Here is a 13218-nt window from a genome sequence, read left to right as displayed (position 1 = left end):
TGAATGACACACATCAACATTCAACTGTTGTGTTCCCTCGAATATCAGTTGAGGGTACTTTTTCAAAGAAAGAGTACAGTTTTTCATTTGAAACAAACTATGGAAGATTTTTGTTTTTCTATCTATATATTGATGAATATTTTTAGATACATAATTGATTTAGAACTCCTAAAATCAGCTTGGACATAATATTAAGCCATCATTTAAAAAACTTGTATTTGCTACTCCTATCTATCTTTTAACTTTTGTGAATATGTCGTGTTTCTCATGATCATATCAAATTAAAATATACAGCAAGGCGAATGTAAAGCTGTCAAACACGAAACCAAATCTGACAATATTGTAACATTTACTTTAAAAAAAAAATTTTAAGAATTTTCCTTAACAGATATTTCGTACATATTTTATCTGGAAAAAACAATGTTCTCGTTTTTTAAAAAAAGACCCAAAACCCCAGAGCCAGGTGCTACGGAGACAAAGGGTATGATTAGTATGAAATTTATTTTAAGTGTTACATACATATTTTCCATATACCATAAGCGATTTTTATTTTCCATTTTTTTCTTTTTAGATGAATTTGAAGTAATAAATCGTACTACACCACCTACAATTCCGTTTGAGAGCAATGGAATATATGGTCAAAGTTATCCAGTACTCCCACAACCTGATACGACTGGACCACAACAACTAAGACGATATGAAAGTGTATCGAAGCCAACGCAAACTACAGAGGGAGTTCCATTTAAATTATCTAAACAAGTTGGGAGAGATATGTTTGTTGATAAACTGAAATCACAAATTGATGATCTTGCAAGGACTTTCGATCAAAAAATTTCAAATAACTCTTCTATGGGATATAGCTTTCAGGTGGAAAAAAGTGTCATTTCAGAATGCTAATAAAAAAGTGTCATGAATTATTTAAGTTAAAACCATTTAATAAAAATTGAATTAATATAAATCAAAAACATGCTGCCATAATTATTTATACACACATGAATCATTCAAAATTCCAGGGCTCCAAAAACTTATGACTTAAGATAGATAGATAGATATGACAAGGCACCACCGCGGGCCCCTATGGCCCTATTGTGGTTGTCGCGGGACCATACGATCCCTTGACTTGCCAATGATTAGCAAGAGTGCAAAAACTACTCAGCCATAATTTATTTTTGTTATTTCAATGTGCTCAGCAATTAACTTAATATGAAATCCTTGAAAATATAAAGGATCTGGGAATCCGTTTTCCAAAAGATCTCATCTTAGATTTTGGAGACTAACACAGTCGCATAGGATGTGTTCAGCACTTTCTATTTCCAATCCACAAAATCTACATTTTCTTCAGATGATAACGAAATTTTCCATGTACAGAAAACGCTAATGACTTAAGCATAAGCTTAAAAACTTATGTGACTTACACTTTAACTTAAGTTTTGTGTCAAAGGAATTGTTTGACTTAATTGACTTTGATTAAAACTACAGTTTAAGAAAAAGTTAAATTAAATTTGTTTGAAATTTTTTTAAGAAAAATTGTTTTTTTTAAACAGATAATTAGAAATCAAAATTAAATTGCAATGTTCATTTTCCTTATATTTTTCATCTATATGGATAATTGTTTTTTTTTAATGAAAATGCATTTTAGTTCAGGACAAATTTTCATCTTTATTTATATATCTTTCTTAATCAGTACTTTTTTCAACTAAGAGAGAGTGGCTGTTTATGTTTACACTACCTATAGTTAAAGTTAATCTTAATTTATATTATGATGTACTTTTGCTTCTTAATACATTTGATTTAAAGATTTGAACAAAAAATACTTTATCCTTAAAGTTGAAATTACATGCCATTTATTGTATTCTTTTTTTTATACTTAATAAAATAAAATCACTAAAAACTAATTGTAAAAAAATTATTACACTCTGATTACACATTCATAGTTCGACTAATGACAATAAAAATATACATTGCATTCGTTTTTTTGTTTGTTTTTTTATTTTATTAAAAACACAATAAACTATTTGACTAACATTGAAAGAGAACCTATAATAAAGAGATTTTATTTTTTTTTCTCGATACCAAAATAATATAATTTTTAAAGTGTTTCGAAAAGGTACATTCTGCTTTTTGCTTATATGAAAATTTGTTTATGTTTTTTTCTTATACATCTACACACTTATTTTATATTTATTGTATATCCTGTATTGTTGGGCTTACTTGTTAAATATGTAAATATTATGAAATGTATAATTATTGTAATAAAAAAAAGAACTTTCAATCAAATAACGGCTTTTTATTTCGAATTTATTTAAATTAAAACTAAAATATATAATTTTTCATTGACTAATTAAGAGATCAAACTGATTTTTGTATTTCTCATTTAAAAATAGTATTAAATTCTCTTTCAAAATCTTATTGTTAAATATTTATGTTATTTTAAATTAAAAACTGCTCTACATTGTAAGAGTTATCTCCGAGCCTGCCTTCTGAATCATACTACATAATTTTTTTAAAAGTGTTATCAATATGTAGTTTAATACATAAAACCATTAACGCATTGGTTGGACGGACTTAATAATTTTGAAAATAATTTATTTTAAGAAAGGACATTTAAAATGTTTAAAATATTAATTTTGACTGATTAGATATATGTTTTATAATTTATTTACTTATTAGCCGCATTCACACTTTGATTTAAAATATAGCACAAAACATGTTTCGTAAAAATATTTATAATTAGAATGTAATATCATGGCAATGATTTTATTTTTATTTGCAAATTAAGAGTAAGTCAATGAGAAAAAACATAAATGTTGGTCCCATTCTAAATTATAAGGAAGTACGATTTCAACTAAAATAGCAAATAAAGATCATTGTAAAAAAATCAAATCGAATTCAAAAATATGTTTTTATTATTTTATTTAATTTATTTTTTTTTTTTTTTTTTGAAGTGACAAATCGTCAAAGTGAAATTTATCATTTAAATTATATTTATGTTTTTTTTTTCAAATACATATACCTATGTATACGTTTTTATATTGTTTTTAAAATTAAATAAAAACTTTGCTTCTTAACTTATTTTTATTAAATATCATTGTTATAAAATGATATCAATTGGTGGTATCAATTTTTAGATCATAAAATAATTTATAAGATAAAAGCTACAATTATAAGCATATTAAAAGAAAATAATTTGAAGTATGGTGGCCGTCAACTCAAAGCAGTATTCTAAAGCACTCTTATGTTCAATATCTCCTACCTATTTGACAAAATAAGATCATGGTATAATGGCAACGAGTTTATAATTAATAATTTTTAATTGTGTATGAGCATGATTGAATTAGTGTTTTAAAAACATTGAAAAGTTTTGGTTTGAACAAGTTTTATATACGTACATGAAATTTATAGGCACTGATATTCTTTAATGAAGAAAGTCGTTTTCTTTCAAAAGCTGAAGAATACGTTTGATAGTGATAGTATTGTCAATGATAAACTCAGATAAATCGTATTAGGTAGTCCTCTGGGGTACTTTGTAGAATCTAATACAATATATTTATTGTTTATGTCGTTATTTTATACAGTGTAAAACACTTACAAGAATAGACTTTTACAGTTATCAGTTACATTTATGATGTTTCGTAAGGTATCTAATTTTGTCTCATTTTATATGTATGTATCTATTTATATTTCTGTACATATAATATAAATAGTTTTACGAAAGGGATTAACTTTTTTTATAATATATTTATATTTGATTTTATACATTTTTGATTGCATACGACTTAAATATAAGAATATTTACTTAACAAAAACCATAATGATTATTCAAAGTACATGCTACTCTGATTGTTGCTTTAGTACTTGCAGGACATCTTAAAGTGCCCAGCACATTTTTAGTCAACTGGTGCTTGATTATTTCCAGTTGAAGAATTACTTTCTCGTTTCACAAAACTAAAATTGAACTCAGAAATTATTTTTGTCTCAGTGTTATCTGCTTTTGTAATATCAGTTTTATCGGAAGAATTCGTTTTATTTTCTACTGCGACCATCTTAGAAGTTGTGGACTCCCTAATAATATCGCTTTTTTGATTTACAGTACAATTTACTTGTGATTCTCCTGAAGTACTACACATACTCAAAAGTGTATTTGTGGCTGCTGAAATATGTTGTTGGTACAAAGAAGTATAAGTATGAGGATGATATGGGTGAGTATATACAGGCGATGGAAGGATAGTAGAGGTGGTTCTTGTTGTTGTTTTGTTTTCATTTATATTATTATCAATACTTGTTTGATTATTGTTGTTGCTGTTGTTAAGATTTCCAGTAATATCATTGCTGCTTAAAAGTGGCGATGAAGAAACTTCTTGCTAATCTTGCACCAAACGATAAATATGATGTTGAGCTCCATGCTCTGAGGTAGACACCTCAAATACGAACGCAATGCATAATAATGTTTCTTGAGTTTCTTTATTAGAAATAACCTAGTATACGAAAATATAAATAAAAAATTCTTCAAATAATATTATTAATCAAAATATTTGTTTACCTGCAAAATGGTGAAATTTTCTAAAACACTATTCATCATATATTTTTCTGGCAAATGTTTCAATTTATTAATGAAGTTGATCATGTAGTCGCACATAGGAGATCGATTTATACGATAAACGAATCGGCCGTTTTCTAAATGTGAATACTCAGTTTCAACTTTCTCCACCACCTGTTTTCCGAAGGAGCAAACTTTGGTTGAACAGGATATTACAATGTTGTCGTTGCTCTCATAACTAAAAATTACGTTATTTAATAATGTATATGGCAGTGATTTACAAAATATCACTTACTGACTACTCACGCCATAAAAGGCACCGGTATCATTTTGTACATTCGTATTTAAATCCGCCCAAAATTTGACAAGGAAAAACGAATTTTGTGGTCCTTTCTCGTATAATTCCTTGAGTCCACCAGTTTTTTGCGGGAATTTATCATAAATTTCCTTCACATCTACCGGCTAAAATTAAAAATGAAAGAATTACATATTCATTAAGTACATGCAACAAAACTATAAACCGAAATTTCTATGAAAATGTTTCACATAGAAAATACATTAATTTTTTAAATGATAAAAAATTACCTCTAGTACTGCGTGAGTAGGCTGTTCTCCTATATGCACAAATAAATGTTTATGGTACTACAAAATTATAAAATTAATAAAACTAAACTTTATTTTAGAGATAAATATGTTTTTGTTATACATACCGCTTCCTCAACACGTAATTCCAAATATGCTGAAAATTCTACTAATCTAAATTTGTGCGTAGCTATGGATCGTCCTTCCCATGTGTGGGCTGCTGGAAGATTACTGTCACCTGGCACGATTGCACCACCTGCTTTACCAGGCCCATAGCAGCCGGGACCGAATGGCTTGATGTCTTGTGATGTACTTGGACCTGTTAGCCCAGGTTGCCAAAATTGCTAAAAAAAAAGATAAAAAAAACAAACAATTAAACAGTATAAGAATATATAGGGCTGCATGAATTTTATTAGCGAGCGTTATAGACAAATGCGAGCATTTTCGAAGCACACACAAAATGTTATGGTGGTCCCACGTGCATGCGAGCATTTTCGAAGCACACACAAAATGTTATGGTGATTCACCAGGCACGTTTGAATGCAATTTTATCAGTATCTGAAATTCACCAGGCACGTTTGAATGCAATTTTATCAGTATCTGAAATTGGGAAATTCGGTTAAAAAATAGTAGGTACTTACCAAATTACAAGAATATGATTCAGTTTATTTCTATCTATTTTTTAGTAATTTATGTACTTAGTAATAAGAAAAAAATTTCAACAAAAAATTCATGATTTCAATGATGTTTTTTTTTTATTTGTAATAAATAATACATTAAATGTAATTGATTAAAGTATGTATGATTAATTAGGTATGAATTAAAGTTACTTAGGAATTGGATTAAATTGCAGTAAGAATGAGTTACAAGGTAAACCACATTGTTTGGAACTTTTGTGTTAGACATATTGTATCAAAAGAAAGAAAACTTTTTATCTTGTTTGATGAATTTCATATATGACATCTAAAAATTGATTGCGAATAAAATAAACTACCTATTGTCAGATTATTGCTTACTGTGGAATAAGAGAAACAGGAAGGATTCGATAAGTGGTGGTGGTGTGAGGATATCCTTGGATGTCAACTTCGATCCGTCGTCATGGACATACCATCTTCATTTTGCCGCACGAGCTCCTAACTCAATTAGTTCGTTTCGGATGAAATTCGATACCCCTTTTGAGGTACTAATTGCGCACTTGGTATGCTCGATATTGTCTGTAACGCTTTAACATCTCCGATTGAGCGATCCTTTGTATATTTTTAATTATAATAAATTACAATCACTTTATATTATGCTGTAAGTACTTACCACTTTCATTTTCGCTTGTAGCTCACGTAACTTTCTTCTAGCTAGTACTTGAATATGAGAACTAACTTGTTTTCGCGTCCTTGTTTTTCCTGTTCGTATTTTGATATAACGGGCAATAAGCTCATTTCGTCCTGTAAAAAAACAAATTTTTTTCAAGGTAATTAAATGATTACAATTAAACTTAAAATCTTTTAGTTAATGATCTTTTTCATTGGACTTCTGTAACTGCTTAGGACTTATGACAAAATAATTAAAAATAAAATGTCAAATACATTTATGCAATTCAGAAATGAATGAAAAAGAACCTCTTTAACGATATCATATTTCTATTTACAAGTAATGTATCATTTGAAACGTATGTAAGATAATATTTTTTACTTTTTTGTAAATGAAAAAAATGTTAGTAAATGTTTTTCCTATCAATTTTAAAAAACATTAGTTTAACAATAACCACCCAGCTCACTTTTTCCAAAAATCCAAGAATTCAATAATGGAATAAGAATAATGGAATGGTCATTTAAGTATTTGAACCTTCAAAACATATGAAATATCAAAATTTTTTTGTTAAACTTTTATACTTTTTTTCTTGTTATACTTTGTTATAGTTGTGATACTTTGTAAATTTTAATAACTTAGACTAAATTTCATAGAAAAATAATTGAAAAATAGTTTTGGTAATATTTGGTAAATTTTAGGTTTTTAAATTTACGCATTTTAGTAGGATTAATATTTTTTTGATTAGCTTTTTATTGAGGTAAGGTTTTGTAATTGTTATATAAACAATTAAACTTTAAATTAAATATATGTTTTCAAAATGAAGAAGAAATCTGCAGGGCTCAAACTAAAGTTTTGTAAAAAGTCAAATTCAATTTGCTTTTGCAAAAAAAGTCAAGAAAAAGTCGAATTAAGCAAAATACAATATTGCTTTTCTAAAAGCAAAAGCAATTGTTTTTAAAAACTTTTGCTTAAGTCAAAGCAATAGCAATAAAGCAAAAGCAAAAGTCGAAAGCGGTTTAAGCCCTGGAAATCTGATTTCATATGGCATATGACACGTGATTAATATATAAAAACTAACATACCAAGATTTAAAAAATGTACTGTCACATAAATAAAATATACTTGTTGCCATAAATATTTTTTATATTCTGCTTTTTCGAAAAAGTCCTTGATATTTTGGTATTTTTATAAGCTGTCTTAACAAAGGGTTAAATTTTTTTGCCGGGCACACATGTTTATCTAAGTTTTATTGTGTTGTGCAACAGTGTCACTGCTATTTTTATGCCAGTACAAAAATTACAGCAAAATCACATAAAACTTATTCGGGTTCGAATAAGAACTAGTACATTTGGTTCGAAAACGACATTTAGGCTTTAGGAAAATACATATATGTACTTTTATCTTGTTATCAATGCAACTATGTCAATAAAAACGCCTGCTTTGATACATTTCTGTAAATCCTATAGAAAGTATTTCTCATTTTCAGAATCTTTTGACGCAATAGTAGGCATAATATTTTATTAAGATATTCAACATATGGTTTTGAAGATCTTTGACAATCATAAAAGAGAACTTAGAATCCGTATTTGATATTCTGTTCTTATATTAATAAGCTCTCTTCCATTCTTCCTTGGTTAATTTATGTATTTTATCTAGTCTATTGTATAACATAATTTCTTATACTTTCTTCAACCATGAGGTCAAGCAAATAAGGTTTTGGAATGTATCTTGCTTTAATTTAATTTGAATATTAATAAAGAAATTGAATATTAATATTGTGATATTGTGAAAAATGCAAAAAAATAGAACAAATGTTTTCTTATTCAAATGTGTTTCTTTAAAATAAATTTTATTAGGTTGGTACTCTCAAATGTTTTTATATACATTTTCCTACAACTCACTACCGTAATTTCTGTCTGTCCCGGCCATAACTTTTTTATTTTAAGAGATAGAGGGCTCAAAGCCCAAAATTTTTCGCCCAAGGTTTACATAAAATCGAACATAACGTCATGAAAGAGAAATGTTAGAGACTTCATTTAACCGCCAAAAGATGCCTCTCAAATGTTTTTTTTTTATAAAATCATGCAATAAATAACATTATAGTTTATTTTTTTGCAGATAAACGCTCAAAACTTATTTTAAAATTGCTTTTTTTTACTTTTGTTTTATCATAATCGCACGATAGCACAGCAATCTATTTACATAACTTAAGGTTTTTAAAAAACTTATATCACAATATAATGATAACATGTTATACGAAGAAAATGATTACAAAAACGACAGGTATGTCAAGAATTATATGATGAAAGTATGTTTTTCTTTATCTCACATTTTTATTACTAAAGAATTTTTGCTGTAGGATAAACAATGAACATGCTCTTTATTTACATAACTGACATGAGCTAACAATTGTTTAAAGTTAAACGTGAATTACTTGTTATAAAATTCGAAGATTTATAGCTATAAAAATATAATTAAATTTTATATACATTTTTACACATAAGCGATGCTTTATTTTCAAACAAAATAATAATTTTTATCATTTTATATTGACATATTTTTTAAAATTGTATTTTGCACTAGTTTTACTTTTTTCAAATCAGTAGTCAAATAGAATAGGTACAAATCACATTAGACAGTATTGATGGTGCATATGTAAGCATACGAAACAACTTTATTTTAGAATGGAATGAATACCACCAGTCTAACAAATAATCAAACTAAATAAGGAATTTGTTCTTTGCATTGTTGTTGAAACCTAAGCTTCAACTATGTTTCCACACAAACAGTTTCTTATTACTATTTTGCCTGTTTCACATTGCTCATACATTTTTGTGTTTATGGGTAGTCGTGATAAAATAAAAATATACAATATTTTGCCTAATATTTTGATTTATTCCATCATTGGTTTAAATTAAGTAAAGGACAGTTAAAAAAGAGATAAATACTATATAGTGCTAATATAATACAGACAGACAAACAAATGGGATAATCACATACAGCTTTTATTTTAGGTCATTTTGTACATTTGTTTTGTTAAATATGATCATTTAATAAACAGACATCATGAAAACGCAAAAAATAAAATTATTATTTATTTTCTACAAGTGTTTGTTTCTGTACTACTTAAGATTTCATTTTATATGAGATGGCAAATGTTGATTCACCAACAATTCTGTATGACGAATACTTTTTATACTTATAAACGTTTTAAATTAACATTGTATTTGTAATTATTACTCAATTAAGTATAAAAGTTTTTTATAGTTCTTTTCTTGTTTACATCAATCAACGAAAATTGTTCAACTGAAAGATTTTAATTCAACATATCTCTTTTTTATTATCTTTTCTTTATTTGTACGTATGTTAGCTACTAATTTTTAATTTTTATGTTGTTAAAAACAATAATTTATTATGTTAACAATGACCTACTATGAGGAAGATTTGTCTCATTAATGATAGTTTCATAGTTTCAATTGTTGATTTTAATTGACATATGAACTTTATCACTTTTAATGCTGATAAATTAAGTCAAAAAATTATAAAAACAGATGATTTAAAAAAATATACATATGGGTAATTTCACGAAGAATTACGGAAAATCACAACTTTGCCAAATCAAAAATCTAAGATACCTATTTTCCCTCTAGAGCACAAAAAAATGAGAAAATTTTGTTCTAGCGAAACTCTCTGGCGGTTAATTTTCTGAGATTTTCTTCAGAAACCAATTTCACTGTACAGTAAAATGTATGAAAAACGGGACATTTTTGGCTTTCACGGAGTAATGGTTCATTTCCGACCATATGTTTCATGGAAAAAAATTATCTACTTGACATGGCAAACAATTCCAGTGAAAAAAAAATTGAAAAAGTTCGACCTATACCTATGAAAATTGAATGAATGTTGCGGCAAATGAATTGTTGCGTTAGAAAATCCAAAAAAGTGTATTTAAGGCCCCTTTTTTTGCCAATTTTGTTTCTGAAGAAAAACTGGTAAAACTAACCGCCATAGAGTTTCGCTAGAACAAAAGTTTCTTATTTTTTCATGCTTTAGATGGAAAATATCTTAGATTTTTGATTTGGTGAAGTTGTGATTTTCCGTGATTCCTCGTGAAATGACCCATATATAAAGGATATATGCATATATATAAATATATGATACATACATAATGAATGATTGGTTTAAATTTGACTTCAATTTTTCCTGAAGTTCAATGGGAAAACATTACGAATAAAAGAAAATTTTCTGATATCACATGTTGAGTGTAAAAGACAAAAAATAGAAATACCATATTTAATAAATATTTCTACTTGTTTTTAGTTGTTTGTCGACTTAAAATATTATAATTCTTGGTAGTATGAAGAGCAATAAGGACACTATGAGAGCGTCATTGTACGGAAAGTTTTTGGCATAGGAGCAACATTTAGCAATAAAATAAAATATCTAGACAGTGTGTTTTCAGAAATTCGTCTATGTTCGTAAGTATGTGTGTGACTCTTTCTAATAATAAAATAAAACACCGAAAGTTTGTGTAGCGTCTAACTGTATTGTTCTCATTGCTAGCCAGAAAAGTTTTATCATCGACAAAGGATGTATGTATAGCGTAGGTATAAATAATATGCGAGTGTAAAGTAGAACAAAAACAGAGGACGACGCGTATGAAAATAAAAGGCATTTTCATTCACAAAAGGGGATATATCTATGGGTAGAATATGGAGAAATATAAAACTATGCCAAGAATGTGCAATTAGTAAATGTTGTATAAGATGTATATACGCTTTATGCTTTTAATATCGCAATGTATGTTGCATGTAAAAGCGCCTTTGCTTGCTTATAATATGGCCGTAAGGCTGTTTTTCTTTGTTTCCAAGTGTTTATCGCAATCAAAGGGGGCGACTTCTTTATCTTGAATAAAAATACATTTCTGTTCGGTATTTTACCCCTTTGAAGGATCAACAAAGGGCAAGACCGTTTTATATTATTATGTATTTTGGGTGTCCCTGAAATAGAGACACATTTTTGCGTTGAAATTCAAGTATGAAGAAACATAAGAAAATTGTCAGCAACAATCTCACTGTAATATCAAAAACTCGAACATACTTGCAAGTGGTCAGTACAGGATACTAACAAATTCCATATAATTGTAATAATTCATTGCTTTTCAGTTGACAGAGAACTATTTAAAGAAAAAGGTGTGTTGTGCACTAAAACATCAAAAGAAGCAAAGGGCTGTAAGTGTAATAAAATAAAATATTCTCATTTTAACAGACAAGAATAAAATGATATTAAAATACCAGAATACAATATCGACTGTATTTTTGTTTTCTCGAACCAAACTTTGGTTAAACATTATTCTAAATAGTAAAATATAAAGGAAAAAAATTATCACTTTGTCCATTTTAATATTTTTTGTCTTTTTCTTCTTATCATTTTCGAAAACTCTTACCAACTTTCACAAAGCTTAATTTTTATCTGTACTTCAAAGGAAAATCCAAGGATAAGAAATATGCGAGGTTTTATATTTGAATTTATATACAATTTTTTGTCTCTATTCTGATATACATACCACAATGTAAGTGTAAAAAAAATATTTAAGAAGTCCAAAAATTTCAAAATAACTGCAAGTTACTTGTTACTTCAGGTTACTATGTTACTTCAAAAATATATTTAAAAAAAAATATTGCTTCAATCCATAAAGTAAAATATATTTTTATGAAAAGACTTTATTTTGGCATTGCTAGACAATTGAAAAAATGAAATCATTTACTACTACAAAGAATGCATGTATTACCATTATCTATAAACTTTATCGGTCACCACTTAATTTATTGATATGTGTTTCCTGTCAAACAAATATGAATTCCATAAAGTATTTCATAGCATTATATTCCTAATATAATATTAGCAAATGTCTAAACAGAAACTAATTGATAATACATACATACTTCATTATAGTCGTATTTTTTGTTAATTTCAGTTTAATATTTTTTTAATTGCTTTAACATTTAGACAAAATTTTATTGGCATTGTTAAATATTGCCGCAAAACATACATAATTATTGAAATAAAGTCGTAACTTACCATACATTTTCCCCTCCTCGGATAATATAATTTTTCTTCTACCGCATGGTGGATATATGGCAAGTGCTTCTTGGAAGCTTTGTTCTATATCTGGACTCCAGACACCTTCAGCGTCTGCTGAATTAAGGTCTTTTTCGTCCTGTGAAAATAGCAAATTAAAACAAAATTCGTTAAACGATAACAATCATAATTCAAGTTACTTACATCACTAACGTCACTCATATCACCCACATCTAAATGTTTAACATCTACATTGCCGGCATCGGCCGGAATCAACGTACCCGCTGATCCGGCCCCAACCGGTGTCCACCGCGAAGAAATGGTGCCGGTTCCTAGTCCACTATCTAGAATGAAAAATATATATGTTAATTAGGTATTTGCTTTATTTTTTTTAATAAAATTTAAAAAAAAAACGATGCCTAATTAATATCGCATTTTTGATTTGTTTTAAGAAAACCCGAATCACTAGTCAACCCTACCAATTATTTTTGTTGCATTTATTTTTTAAATTTGTATAATTTTTCACATGTATTCCCGAATCTATATTCTGTTTTTATGGAAAATAATAAAATAAAATTGTTGAACAATGCGCAACATGATTCTCTTGTAAATGGATGAAATTAACCCTATAACAGTCCTACGCCTCATCGTTTGTCTGTCAGTGTCTAGCTTTTAAAATACACCCATATTATGTATGTAGTAAGTAAGTTGTT

At 27.8% G+C, this 13218-nt stretch overlaps 1 protein-coding gene across 1 annotated transcript; it reads right to left on the bottom strand.

The window, feature by feature from the left end:
- Nucleotides 1-3116: 3116 nt before the first annotated feature.
- On the bottom strand, nt 3117-13169 carry LOC134836303 (protein scalloped-like). The gene is made up of 10 exons (XM_063851520.1): nt 13131-13169; nt 12985-13052; nt 12710-12849; nt 12506-12644; nt 6428-6558; nt 5248-5463; nt 5123-5179; nt 4833-4999; nt 4541-4775; nt 3117-4475 (listed from the first exon to the last, which is right to left on the bottom strand). The coding sequence occupies exons 3-10, from the start codon at nt 12725-12727 to the stop codon at nt 4362-4364; spliced, it is 1077 nt and encodes a 358-aa protein (XP_063707590.1). The 5' UTR covers nt 12728-12849; nt 12985-13052; nt 13131-13169; the 3' UTR covers nt 3117-4361.
- Between the last annotated feature and the right edge of the window lie 49 nt (nt 13170-13218).

Source organism: Culicoides brevitarsis, unplaced genomic scaffold (assembly GCF_036172545.1).
Source record: "Culicoides brevitarsis isolate CSIRO-B50_1 unplaced genomic scaffold, AGI_CSIRO_Cbre_v1 contig_12, whole genome shotgun sequence".
NCBI classification, from domain to species: domain Eukaryota; kingdom Metazoa; phylum Arthropoda; class Insecta; order Diptera; family Ceratopogonidae; genus Culicoides; species Culicoides brevitarsis.
Note: the sequence above shows the minus strand (reverse complement) of the source record. Positions and strands in the feature narration are given on the sequence as shown.